Raw genomic sequence first — 13,919 nt, 5'->3', positions numbered from 1 at the left:
GCAAAGAAAACAAATAACGACTTTATTCAACAATTTGTCTGCTCCACGTCACCCTGGTGCCATTTTGGAGAATATCCACTGAACGTAAACAGTGTATGCTATTCGTTTTCTACGTTGTTTACACTTTGATTTAAACAAAAACAACGTATCCGCGTGACGCAGCTGACACAGAATAGTTTACGTTCAGTGGATATTCTCCAAAATGGCACCAGGGTGACACGGAGGAGACGAATTGTTGAATAAAGTCGTTATTTTTGTTTTCTTTGCGTACAAAAAGTATTCTCGTAGCTTCGTAAAATTACGGTTGAACCCCTGATGTCACATGGATTATTGTACCGATCTCCTTGCTACGTTTCTGGACCTTGATCGTGGTAATTACATTGCTGTCTATGGGAGGGTCAGAGAGCTCTCAGAATTCATCAAAAATATCTTAATATCTTAAATCTTTAAATTGGAGGTCTTACGAGTTTAGAACGACATGAGGGTGAGTAATTAATGACAGAATGTTCATTTTTGGAAGAACTAACCCTTTAAAGTCAGTTATGGTAAATAATTTTTTTTTTAGCTTCTATCAAAATACTTGCTTCTCCACAAAAACACATAAAACGTATATAATAATATTCATATTTAATCATCCTCTAATTACATTTACACATGACAAAGTTATTTATTTTTTTATTAACAATTGTATAATTCTTTGATTTTCTATTATTGTGTTCAGATCATGATTGGTGAAGGTCTGCTGTATTGTATGCAGTCCAAACTGAAGGTCCGTCCAGGGATTGAAGGAAGCATAAATGCTGGTGGATGTAATTTTAACTCTTTCCTGCGGAGAACCGTTCGTTTTGTTGGTATGTAACACTCTTTTAATTGTAAGGCAATTTTATATCAGAATGTTTGAAGCTAAAGTATGAAAGTGCTGAATGTATTTATAATAATAAATTCTAGTTGCTTTACACTGTATTTTTTACTGAGCAGGAGTGATGCAGATGAACATTATGTAACATGAGTCAGGCACAGAGTGTTGCATGAAACTGATGAAATGAGTCATCGATGTTTCATTCCTCATGATCTGTCTCTCCTTCTAGGGGTTCATGTGTTCGGTCTTTGCGCAACAGCACTGGTTACGGATGTCATCCAGCTGGCCACTGGCTACCACACACCATTCTTTCTCACAGTGTGCAAACCCAATTATACTGTCCCAGGTGTGTCCTGTGACAAGAACCCTTACATCACCAAAGACATTTGCTCTGGCCAGGATCAGCATGCTATTCTGTCTGCCAGGTAACCAAAAAACATCTGATTTTGTGATTAACTGTGATCAACTTCAACTGTTTTCTTTCTCCCTCTTGTGGTTTTCTTCCTGTAGAGCACTTCCTACTCGCTCCTTTTTTTAAACCTATAAACGTGTGACATTGACTTCTGCTGTATATCTGGTCTAGACTTACTCTAGATGTTTGCTTTCCTTTGTGACAGGAAAACCTTCCCTTCCCAGCATGCAACCCTCTCTTCCTTTGCTGCTGTTTATATTTCAGTAAGTCTCTTCGACACCGTCTCAATGCGTGTTCACTGAATGTTTACAGCATATACTGTTTATACATATAAACCTAATAGGCTAAACTCCTCTATGAGAGAAATCAATAGTGTTTAGTACAGTTTAAACTGATTGTACTGTAGATAGAAGTAATGAACAACCAACATAATAGATGTGCATGTCATATGCATTGACACAAGTAATAGATTTCAACACGGATCATATTATAAAGGAAGGTGTGATTTAATATACTCATATGCATTCTGTTCGCTAGATTAGAGAAAGTCTAATTATAGGTAAGTGCTTCACATGTCTAGCTATTTGGCAGGATCCACTTCAAGCGACAGACGTGGAGATAAGTTGTTGCGGCTTCCCACCTTGCGCTTGTCAGACTGTCTGAAGCTGCAAGGCAATATGTTATTAATTTGCACATGACAGCTGGAGACTTCTGCTGCTCTCTGCTCTTCTAGATGTACTTCAACTCAACAATCTCTGATAGCACCAAGCTGCTCAAACCCGTTCTGGTGTTTGCCTTTGCCATTGCGGCTGCATTGACGGGACTCACTCAGATCACCCAGTACCGCAGTCACCCAATCGATGTTTACGTCGGGTTCTGTATTGGCGCTGGTATTGCAGCGTACTTGGTGAGTATATATTTTTGCATATGTGGTGTAATGTCCCTGTTGAAAAAAAAAAAGGTATGCTGGTTAAGTATGTTTTGAAGCATGGTTTAAGCTGGTCCTGAGCTGGTTTAAGCTGGTCATGTCCTGGTCCTAAAGTGGTCCTAAGCAACTAGCTCCTGCTAAGGACCAGCTCAAGACCAGAAGCTAGTTGCTCAGGACCAGCTTAAACCAGCTCGTGACCAACTAAGGACTAGCTCAAAACAGCTACAATGCTTCAAAACATACCTAACCATCATATGCTGTTTTTTTTCAACAGGGGTATTTGGTAAACCATCCTCCATCCTCATCTTGCTATTGAGCTTAATGTGTTTTACCCAAGCAGATGTTCCTGCATCAAAGTCCATGTTGGTTCTGAAGCAACATTATAACCAACAAGTATATTTTAGGGTTTGGGGTTGGGCAAAGCCTGTCTGGGAATAGGGACTTAAACAGCATCCAGCAAAATCTTCTGTCAGGATTAGGGCTATGGCAGTTTACATTTATACATTTGGCAGAAACTTCAATCCTAAATAAAATTGCAGAAACATACATTCAAGATATACATTTTACCATGTCATTCATTGCTTGGAAACTGGTTCCATGACTGCTAGTGCAATGCTTTACTGTTTAAGCTACATGAACACTGTTTGATTGTAATTTTTTTTTACAACCAACAACACTGATGCAGGAACACATCCCACATGGCGAAATCACATTTTCCTGTAGCTCAGGGTTTTCACATCATTCCTGGAGCTTCCTCAGCACTATGGTTTTTTTTTTTTTTTTACCTGTTGCTGTGCCTCATTTCAAAGTCTGCATCCTCCAGAGGTTGCATTTGTTGGCCAAATACATCTCATTTCATAAAAGTAATCATTACATTCCAGAGTAAGAAAGAAATTACAGCAATTCACACCTCACAAAGAATTAAAGTCAGTTTTATAATGGTTTGTTGAAACGAGCATACTCGATGTATGCAGACAACAAATGCAACTTCCCCCTGTTAGGTATGTTTTGAATCATGGCAGCTGGTTTGAGATGGTTTAAGCAGGTCCTTAGTTGGTCATGAGCTGGTTTAAGCTGTTCCTGAGCTGGTTATAAGTTGGTTATGTGCTGGTCCTGAGCAGGAGCTAGTTGCTTAGGACCAGCACATGACCAGCTTAAACCAGCTCATAACCTGCTCAGGACAAGCTTAAACCAGCTCAAACCAGCTGCCATGCTTCAAAACATACCTAACCAGCATATGCTGGTTTTTTCAATAGGGTCGGAGGGTGCAGCTTTCTAAATTAGACACTAATCAATGTGTTCAGGATTACTAAAAATGAAATCCAGGTGTGTTAAAGCAGGGTTGGAACTTTCTGCAAGAACATATCCACTACAAAGCCACATTTTGATTCCCAGGGAACACAGAAGAGGGATATAAAATACAAATGCCCCTGAAAGCAATATAAGTGTCTTCAGATCAATACTTCCACCACACAAGTGACTATGATTTGGCTAATTAGAATGATGAATCACCACCTTTTGTTGGTCCTAGAACAACATTCCAGGTTTAACAAACATACTAATCCCATCCTTAATGCCAGTGGCGTAACTGTGCTTTGAAAAGTGGTGGGGACACCGTGCAACTCGTTTTGCTAGTTTTTTATTTAATAACCTAATTTACTTGGGGACTGGGTTTAGAGTTGAACAAACTTAATTTTTGCTTTTCAAAAATACATCGATGTACCAGGGGCGGTGCCAGGTGCTGAGGGGGTGCTAGATCATTGACAGAGTTTGTGAACCGGAGTTCCTCTTTTGCCATGTTATAAGCCGGGCTTGGGATGCTTTCACTTTCGATTTCACGATCCTGTCAGGTTTTACAATAAAATATAATTGTCTGTTTTGCTTACATCTATAGACCTTTCACCTTTTAAGACAAAAAAAAAGATGGATTCATTATTTTTAATTAAAATGCACAACAACAATAAAACAGTATTCAATGACAAACTACTCACTTTTTTTTCTCGCAATTCTCACTTTTTTTTCTCGCAATTCTCACTTTTTTTTCTCGCAATTCTCACTTTTTTTTCTCGCAATTCTCACTTTTTTTTCTCGCAATTCTCACTTTTTTTTCTCGCAATTCTCACTTTTTTTTCTCGCAATTCTCACTTTTTTTTCTCGCAATTCTCACTTTTTTTTCTCGCAATTCTCACTTTTTTTTCTCGCAATTCTCACTTTTTTTTCTCGCAATTCTCACTTTTTTTTCTCGCAATTCTCACTTTTTTTTCTCGCAATTCTCACTTTTTTTTCTCGCAATTCTCACTTTTTTTTCTCGCAATTCTCACTTTTTTTTCTCGCAATTCTCACTTTTTTTTCTCGCAATTCTCACTTTTTTTTCTCGCAATTCTCACTTTTTTTTCTCGCAATTCTCACTTTTTTTTCTCGCAATTCTCACTTTTTTTTCTCGCAATTCTCACTTTTTTTTCTCGCAATTCTCACTTTTTTTTCTCGCAATTCTCACTTTTTTTTCTCGCAATTCTCACTTTTTTTTCTCGCAATTCTCACTTTTTTTTCTCGCAATTCTCACTTTTTTTTCTCGCAATTCTCACTTTTTTTTCTCGCAATTCTCACTTTTTTTTCTCGCAATTCTCACTTTTTTTTCTCGCAATTCTCACTTTTTTTTCTCGCAATTCTCACTTTTTTTTCTCGCAATTCTCACTTTTTTTTCTCGCAATTCTCACTTTTTTTTCTCGCAATTCTCACTTTTTTTTCTCGCAATTCTCACTTTTTTTTCTCGCAATTCTCACTTTTTTTTCTCGCAATTCTCACTTTTTTTTCTCGCAATTCTCACTTTTTTTTCTCGCAATTCTCACTTTTTTTTCTCGCAATTCTCACTTTTTTTTCTCGCAATTCTCACTTTTTTTTCTCGCAATTCTCACTTTTTTTTCTCGCAATTCTCACTTTTTTTTCTCGCAATTCTCACTTTTTTTTCTCGCAATTCTCACTTTTTTTTCTCGCAATTCTCACTTTTTTTTCTCGCAATTCTCACTTTTTTTTCTCGCAATTCTCACTTTTTTTTCTCGCAATTCTCACTTTTTTTTCTCGCAATTCTCACTTTTTTTTCTCGCAATTCTCACTTTTTTTTCTCGCAATTCTCACTTTTTTTTCTCGCAATTCTCACTTTTTTTCTCGCAATTCTCACTTTTTTTTCTCGCAATTCTCACTTTTTTTCTCGCAATTCTCACTTTTTTTTCTCGCAATTCTCACTTTTTTTCTCGCAATTCTCACTTTTTTTTCTCGCAATTCTCACTTTTTTTCTCGCAATTCTCACTTTTTTTTCTCGCAATTCTCACTTTTTTTCTCGCAATTCTCACTTTTTTTTCTCGCAATTCTCACTTTTTTTCTCGCAATTCTCACTTTTTTTTCTCGCAATTCTCACTTTTTTTCTCGCAATTCTCACTTTTTTTCTCGCAATTCTCACTTTTTTTCTCGCAATTCTCACTTTTTTTCTCGCAATTCTCACTTTTTTTCTCGCAATTCTCACTTTTTTTCTCGCAATTGCGAGTTTATATCTCATAATTCAGACTTTTTTTCTCGCAATTCTGACTTTTTTCTCTCGCAATTCTGACTTTTTTTCTCGCAATTCTGACTTTTTTTCTCAGAATTGTGAGATTAACTCGCCATTGAGTTTATAAGTCCAATTTTGAGGAGGAAAAAAAGACTGATATGTTCTCGGAATTGCGAGTTTATATCTCACAATTCTAACAAAAAAAAAGTCAGAATTGCGTGATATAAATTCGCAATTGCGAGAAAAAAAGTCTGAATTGTGAGTTTATGTCTCGCAATTGCGAGTTTATATCACGCAATTTTGATTGTATTTCTCAGAATTGCCCGTTTATCTCTCTCAATTATGACTTTTTAACTCGAAATTTAACTCGAAAAAACCTTCTCTGGTTTAAGAAGCGGCCTTTTACTTTACTTAAGCGTGAAAACTATCAATATTCGCGTCATTTTTGCTGAGCGCACCTTCTGCAAATAATAGTAAATATAACCAAAACAGGTCATTATAATTTTTATATAAAAATTAAAATAAAAATAAGGAAAACTCGCCCACTTGATTTTGTAATATTCTTTAATTTTGTCGTTATTGCACTGCACGAGTTATGCATGCGTAAGGAGTCAAATGTTTTTTTGTTTTTTTATCACCCTAATTAGATTATGAAGAATGATTTGTTGATCTTGTTTTCCCTTTAATACATAGCCTACCTTCCGCAATATATTTTTCAATTACTTTCAAAAAGTGGTAGGGACAATATCGACCCTGGCAAAAAGTGGTGGGGACATGTCCCACCCGTCCCACCCGCAAATTACGCCTATGCTTAATGCCAACCCTAACCTTACCCATTAACTACCCCTAAAATCAAATGTTGGTTGATATGAGTGTTGTTCAAGCTCCCACCCCAGTCTTAAGCCTAACCCTAAACTGCACTGGGTGAAAGGAATATTCTGTATTGTTGGGAAATAAACAATGTAATGAAGCCACTGTATCTTAAAACTCTAAATCATTCCAGGCTTTCCATGCTGTTGCCAACTTCAAATCTCCAGAGGACACTGTCATCCCGCAACCTCCTCCTCTGCAAAAGGATGCTTTGAGGGCTCTGGCCCAGAGAGGCCACGACTCTGTCTATAATAAAGGCCACGCCTCTGAGAGCAATGAGGAAATAACATCACCAGCATGTCTAGATGGGCTAAACCGGCCTGTACAGCGGGAGAAAACCTCGTTGGGAAGCTTAAAGAGAGCCAGCGTGGATGTGGAGCTACTGGCGCCTCGCAGCCCAATGGGTAAGGAGACCATGGTAACCTTTAGCAACACATTACCCCGTGCTACAGCTCCAGAGGAGCCAACGAGGCGTCTGGTGACAGTACCTGTTCCAGTACCACTGGACCCCATGCGGTCACATCAATTAGTGTCTGAATGGAAGCAAAAGTCAATGGTGATGCGAGGTGGCAGCTTGCCTGACGAGGACACCAGCGATCAGGGCTCAGATGGCGGCAACGACACGACCACAGAGGAGGATAGCACCCACTCTTCAGTCTATTCGTCTGTTCAACCATCAGCCAAACCGGCTAACCCACCTGCAGGGGCAAGAGTAGTGATGCCCCCTCGCCCCCCAGCACAGCCCTCGGTCCCTCCGCCTGTGTCCCCTAAAAGTGCCAGCACTCGGGCCAAATGGCTGTCTATCACAGAGAAAAGTGGTGCTAATATTCCAGTTCTTAAGGCAGGAAATCAGCCTCGGATCATGCAGGTCATTGCCATGTCAAAGCAACAGGGACTCCTGTCTGGATCGGCCAAATCCTCAGAGACCTCGTCCTCTTCTGGTACCTCATCCATCACGGGCACCGAATCATCGCCTAATCGTTCAGAACGTGACAACGGTTCAGGCATCATCACGGTTGATGCCCACGCCCCCCACCACCCCGTAGTCCGTATGACCTCCAACCCCAATAACCCCTGGGAGTGGAGAGGATCTTCTGACGGAAACATGGCCGAGTCGTACGAGCTTAAAAACCTCAACCGTGACGGTTCCCGCAGTTACCGCAACGTGAGGAGCAGTTCTCCTTGTTCCTCCACCAGTGAGGCTGACCATGGGCCGCCCCAGCCTCCTCAACCTCCCCAGCCACCACTTCCCCCTCAACTCCCACCCGTGGGTCACACCTCAGAAGGTCGCAGTCTGCGCCGCAAGACCCCTCTAGTTCTACTGGATAGGGAGGGCAATCTGAACCACACGGAACAGGACAACTACTACAAAAAGTTACAAAGTGGCAGGCATTTCAAAGAGTGACGATGTGCTAATATATATGAGCACAACTACACTTTTTGGTCATTTGGTTTTAATTACTTGATTTGATTCCATGAGGAATATCAGAATAACTGGATCCACTACACTTTGAGTCAGTAGAGCTTTTGGAAGATGCTGCTTCTGACGATTTAAGAGCACAATGGTTTTTGCCCTCTGAGGGCAAACCAAACTACATTATCAAAATTTCCATCAGATGTATTGTATTTACATAATCTTCTTATTATCAGTGTAAAATAAGGTTTGGGATTATTTTTATTGCTGCTCTTTTTGTTCATACTTGACTTATTTAAATGTGTGACTGAGATGTCAAGTTTAATTTATGTTACGCACGATTGTTTAGTGTATGTTGTAGTGATACAGTAATAGAAAATATTTGACGGCCTTGTAACACTCACAGTGAAAACTAATTTAAAGTGTTTTGTTGGCTCTTTATGAATGATATTGCTTTGCAAAAGGGTAGCGTCCGTTCATCGTACATCTGACTATAATTGCTGATAAACTGTTTTGGACATTCTGCAAATCTACTGAAGACACCCTGTGAAAAATGGTTGAAGCACTTTGAATAAGCACTTATAAATCACTTCATCTCTTTGTGTGTTAACAAGGGAGGTGAACTGGATCGTCTGTGAGGTATTCCAAAGGAATATTAGACTGCTCTGGACTCTTTAAGGAAAGTATTTTCTCATAATCCATCACATACCTTATAGTGGAACAGCAACTGGACAACAGGTCCATGTGAAGAATTTACTGCAGGTCCCACATTTTATGTATCATAATAATGAGAAAGAACTTTTTTGGTGTAAATCACAAAAATAATTTCTACAAAACACTCTGGGATTTATCTGTAATAGTTAGAGGTCTCCTTGTCATGCCGTTTCCCAGAGGTTCTCCTCTAAATGAACTTGATGCATGTTATGTGAGTGTCGTCAAGGTGGAAGTGAAGCCTTGTCAGTGAAGAATTCCAATCTGTTATAATGTACATGTGCAGGTTGAAGTCTGTGTGCGTCAGCTCTCTCTTCACGGTGCTCTGAGCTGCTCCTGGATCTCTGTAGATGGTTGTCCGTAATGGATGCTTCGTGCTGTTGATGCAGTTTCCGAAAAAAAGACAACATAAATGACAACAATAAACAAGCTGCTGTAAATTACAATGACCCTAAATTGTCATTTGTAACACACTGCAAATATTACCCCTCCCATTTTTGTACTGAAATATTTTCTGCTCTTCTTTCATTTATAAAGTGTAAATCTGGTGGCTTACAGCAGGTTAGTGGCGGAGGTGTAGAACCAATCAGTAGACATTTGAGAGCGATGTACAGTACATGAAAGCTAAGCAAATAACCCTTTGCAAAAAGCTTGATTGACAGGCGATCTGACCAATCATAACACTGAATCTGCCATTTTGTCCGACAAACAAATCACACAGTAGAGTAGATTAACTTCAGTGGACTTAAAGGTCAAGGCACCTATAGTCCCCAAGGTGCCCCATGCTCAAGCGCAATATACCAAACCTGCATTTAACAAGATAATAATATCTGGTTTTTTTTTTTTATTATTATTCTTTTTTTTTTAAAGATTGCTTAGAGGTGCATGCGTTGTTTGTGTTTGTCATTATTTGGCATTTGATTGTTACACTAAGCAAACTCACAGAAGGACAATGACTGTGGAGCCAGTGATTACTGTTGTGAATTCTTCCCTTTAAGTTTAAGACTTGCGATCTGCGTGATGTTTCAGTAATGACTTACGTAAATAACGTAGTGCAGGGTTTACCGCATGTACGGTCTTGGCGTAACTGCCTATTCACTAAGTTACCTCAGCACGGCAGTCATACTGCGTGCTCTCACACAGGTGCAGCGTTTATGTGCAAGAGAAAGTGCGTGACAAAGTGAGTTACTTCGATGTATATTGTTAATTACCTAGATTATTACAGTGTACCACAATTGTGTTAACCTCGACAGTGTTTATGATGTTATTGAAGTTTAGCGATCTTTCTGAGTGTAATTTGATCCTGTTTAACGAACGGCTTAGCCCGTTAGCATCGCAGTGTGTATTGTTCACGTTTATTACATTTAAGGGTAACATTTTTATGGTCATAATACCTTTCAACGACCATTATTACTACCATCTGTATTAATGATACAGTCGCATTTATATATATAACTTATATTTCATTGTTTGTAATCTTACTATGCAGATTGTTATTCTCACAGAGATATTGCTGATATATTTCTCAGTTTATATTCTATATATCAGTGCACTTTACAAAGTTGTTTATTATAGAATTTGTGAGGTTGAGTCATTGGTTATATTTGAACAATGCATATTTATATCTGTTGTTTATTTATTTCAGAAACTACCTCAAATACACTAACATGTGTATATGGTCAAATCTTGTGCAATAAACGGTCAAGCTCAATATAATGACTCGACTCCCTGACAAGAGTTCTGCAGCGGTCAATAATTATTAGCCAGCATTCAGTGGGCAGTCCCCAACAATTACTCCAGAGTAATTAACCAAAAATATAAACCAATAAAATACTGTAGATCTGCAAACTGCCGGGCTTTTAAGTTTGATTCAAATATGACATGCTTGCATTTGGGACCTGATTTTTAAACAGCTTGATTTCTCATTAAAACTGGATTTTTTCTTTTATCTCTCCACCAGTGTTGGGCAAGTTACTTCCAAAATGTAATACATTATTCTCCGATGAACTGAAAATAACAGGAGTGTGTCCATCTCACAAATGTAGAATCCGTCTCTGCAGTCATCTCAACCATTTAATTCCAGCATCAGGAAATAGACAAACTATTTTACCCGCGGGATTTTTTTCTCTGGTGCTGTTTTGCGGTGTTGGTAAATTCACCACTTAATTTTGAGTTAAAATATGTTGTTGTAACTTGCGTTACTGAGATTGTAACGAGTAATAATATTACCCAAATTTGATTAGTAATGCGTTATATTACTGCGTTACAGCAAAAAGTAATATACTACTGTAATATTATTACTTTTGTAATGCGTTACTCCCAACACTGCTCTCCACCAAAGATAAATTTTAGCCCAGAGCATTTCACAGTCTTGCTGAAGTCATACTTTAAATTCTTATTAAATGCAGATTAAACTGGCAGTGCAAGCATTCCTACATATGGAGTTTGAATATGAAACTTTCAGATGCAGGATGTGGCAAGTCACCAATAATAGAGTGGCAGGAAGAGAAAGAAAAAAATATATATATTTTTTTTATTACTGCAAAGCACACCATCTGTGACAAAGTGGTGTTACTTACAGTAGATTAACAGAAAACAGCGATTTCTGAGTATAATGATTGCAGTGATTTTACCAAGAAATAAAAATGATGAAACACACAAGGCATCTATGATGCCTCGACAGCATCCCACACCTGGGGTTTAATTATACTGTTGCCATGCAGTGCTCTGAGTGAGTACTGCAGAGATGCACAAAGGATGTTCTGTCTCCTCTAGAGGCATCAACAATTAGCTTGCTGTCAATCCAAATGAATGTCAGACAATTCAAGATACTAAATTTTAAAGATCTCTCAGTATTGCACTGCAACATCTCAAAGAGACTGCAGATGTAGTCTGCTAAATGAATAAATGTTCAGATCATTAGGCACGCTATGCTGGCTTACAGCTAGCTATATGTAGTAATGTTTCAAGCCCTTATGAATCATGCTGTGACCTCTCAAAAAGCCAGCGGTGCATTTGGGCCCATCTTGGTATCATGAAATCTACCTGGCACCAGTATAAGCTTCTTCCACCTAGTCAACTCTGACGCCTACATACGCTCTCCAAACATGAGCAGTGCCCACGCCATACGCTGCAACTATCGTGAAGTCTGAAAAAGCACAGAGCTCTGGCTGTTGCTATGGTGACTGGGTTGAGCAGTGCAGAGCAATTTATCATTTTAATAAGAACTATATGTGTGTTTCAAGGGGTGGGTCTGGACTCACAGTCATAGACATACAATTCATTTGATTACACAGAATGCTTTTGAAAGATGAGAGGTTGAAATGGATTTTGAGCCCTGACAAAGTTTCCTTTATTATCAGCTGAGCTGTGAGTGGTGTAGGCTGGGTTTATTATATGATATCTGATGTAATCTTTTTACAACAGATGAGAAAAGTCTCTCTGGAATAATGTCACATTGAAATATTTATTAAACTGAAAGCTGTCACTTTGCTTTATTCATTTAATATTCTTAATTTGAAAGATGAGAGGTGGGTTGGAAATATTCCTTCTTGCTACTAAATTCTTATTAAATGAGTTTGGGATTTTTAGTCCAAAAATATTTCTCATTTATGAGTCTTACAGTGGGTACGGAAAGTATTCAGACCCATTTGAGCATCCTTACATATAAACTGAATTAAGCTTGTACTAAAACCAATACATCCTCAGTTATATATTTTGGATTCAAAACTGTGAATTTTGACGAGTTTGCAGCACTTGATATTTTACCTAGAAGTATATGAAACTTCAATAGCAAATATGTATTTTAAATTAATTTGCAATATATTTTTAATATCTGTCTGCCTTGCGGACCAAAACTCCCATTACGATTAAAATCTTTAAGCTTGCATGTGTAGAATGGATGAATGTAGACTCACTACAGTCCTCTATATGTGATAATCACTAGACAGTCTCTTATGTAAGCATGTTATGTTAAATTTCACACTAGCCATGTTTCACAGATCTATTGAATAACAGTGTGTACATTAATGAGGAAAAAAAATTAACTTAAATGATTTTAGCAAATGGCTGCAATATAACAAAGAGTGAAAAATTTAAGGGGGTCTGAATACTTTCCGTACCCACTGTATGTTATTTTGTTCTCCATCTATTGGCAAGAGCCATGTCCTCCAGATATTCAAAAAAAGAAAGACAAAATAGTACCCACAGAATTTAATCATCCAAATACACTCCAAAATACACTTTCCTCATATTTCGTATATTCGATCAAAATTAATACGAAAGAATGCAACGAGTCGTATGGAGATAGTGGGTGATGACGTTCTCTCATCCCCTGCTGGTATTCAGTTTATTCATCCTGATTAAATTCAAGATGATTAAATTTTCAAGAGCGTTAATGAAGACAGCAGCCCTTTGATCTCCAGGTGCTTCGACTGCTCATGGTATTAAAGCTTTTATTTTACCTGGGCTCTAGCACCAACTCAGGTGGCTAAATGTCCCACTTTTACCAGTGCTTATAGGAGTGGACCATTTCTGCAATGCTGCTAAAGTGACAAATAGGTGGTGGACTTTAACTGGCAAACTAGTCATGATGAACTGTAGTTGTTCTCAACTGATAAGTGTTCAAAAGGGGTCACAGGCCCATTAAACTAGTTTGGGGTGTTTTTTGTAAGATTGTTTTTTTGAACAGAATTAATACTTTTATTCTGCAAAGTTGAATTAAATTGATCAGAAGTAACATTAAAAAAAACCTTTACAAAATAATGTAATTCTATTTCAAATAAATGAACTTTCTAATCATCAAAGAATCCTGACAAAAATTCCACAAAAATATTAAGCAGAACAACTGTGTTGTTTAATAACAGCACTGCAGCAGTTTTATTTCTATAGTAGGACATATCAGTTTACATTTCCAAACATTCCTTTTGCCATTAATTACAATGATCCAGTGAGATTTTTCACAAGGATTCTGACAGCAGCCAGTGCTCCACACAGAGATGTGATCTCATCATCCTCCAGTCTGTCTGGAATGACACGAAGAAGCAGAAAAAACTGAGACAGATTAAATCCAGAAAAAACTGTGGCAACAAGAAACCTGTTGTCAGACTCCTTGTGCAAACAACAATCAAAAATCTCACGGGATTATTAATCTCAATGGCAAAAGGATTGTTAAAATTGGCA

At 38.2% G+C, this 13,919-nt stretch overlaps 1 protein-coding gene and 1 long non-coding RNA gene across 2 annotated transcripts in view; one reads left to right on the top strand and one right to left on the bottom strand.

Annotated features, from left to right (window-relative positions):
• Nucleotides 1–8,799, top strand: part of LOC107753813 (phospholipid phosphatase-related protein type 3-like) — a 13,251-nt gene extending 4,452 nt beyond the window's left edge. The window contains exons 4-8 of the mRNA XM_016570062.1: nt 722–851; nt 1,089–1,284; nt 1,477–1,534; nt 2,005–2,178; nt 6,747–8,799. Coding sequence (XP_016425548.1) covers nt 722–851; nt 1,089–1,284; nt 1,477–1,534; nt 2,005–2,178; nt 6,747–8,018 — 1,830 coding nt within the window. The 3' untranslated portion in view covers nt 8,019–8,799. The remainder of the gene's footprint in view (nt 1–721; nt 852–1,088; nt 1,285–1,476; nt 1,535–2,004; nt 2,179–6,746) is intronic.
• A 72-nt stretch (nt 8,800–8,871) lies between these two features.
• Nucleotides 8,872–13,919, bottom strand: part of LOC107753816 (uncharacterized) — a 7,266-nt gene continuing 2,218 nt past the window's right edge. The window contains exon 2 of the long non-coding RNA XR_001641508.1: nt 8,872–9,115. This is a non-coding gene — a long non-coding RNA (uncharacterized LOC107753816). The remainder of the gene's footprint in view (nt 9,116–13,919) is intronic.

The sequence above is a fragment of the Sinocyclocheilus rhinocerous genome, unplaced genomic scaffold, assembly GCF_001515625.1.
Source record: "Sinocyclocheilus rhinocerous isolate Xijiao unplaced genomic scaffold, SAMN03320098_v1.1 scaffold711, whole genome shotgun sequence".
Lineage (NCBI taxonomy): Eukaryota > Metazoa > Chordata > Actinopteri > Cypriniformes > Cyprinidae > Sinocyclocheilus > Sinocyclocheilus rhinocerous.
Note: the sequence above shows the minus strand (reverse complement) of the source record. Positions and strands in the feature narration are given on the sequence as shown.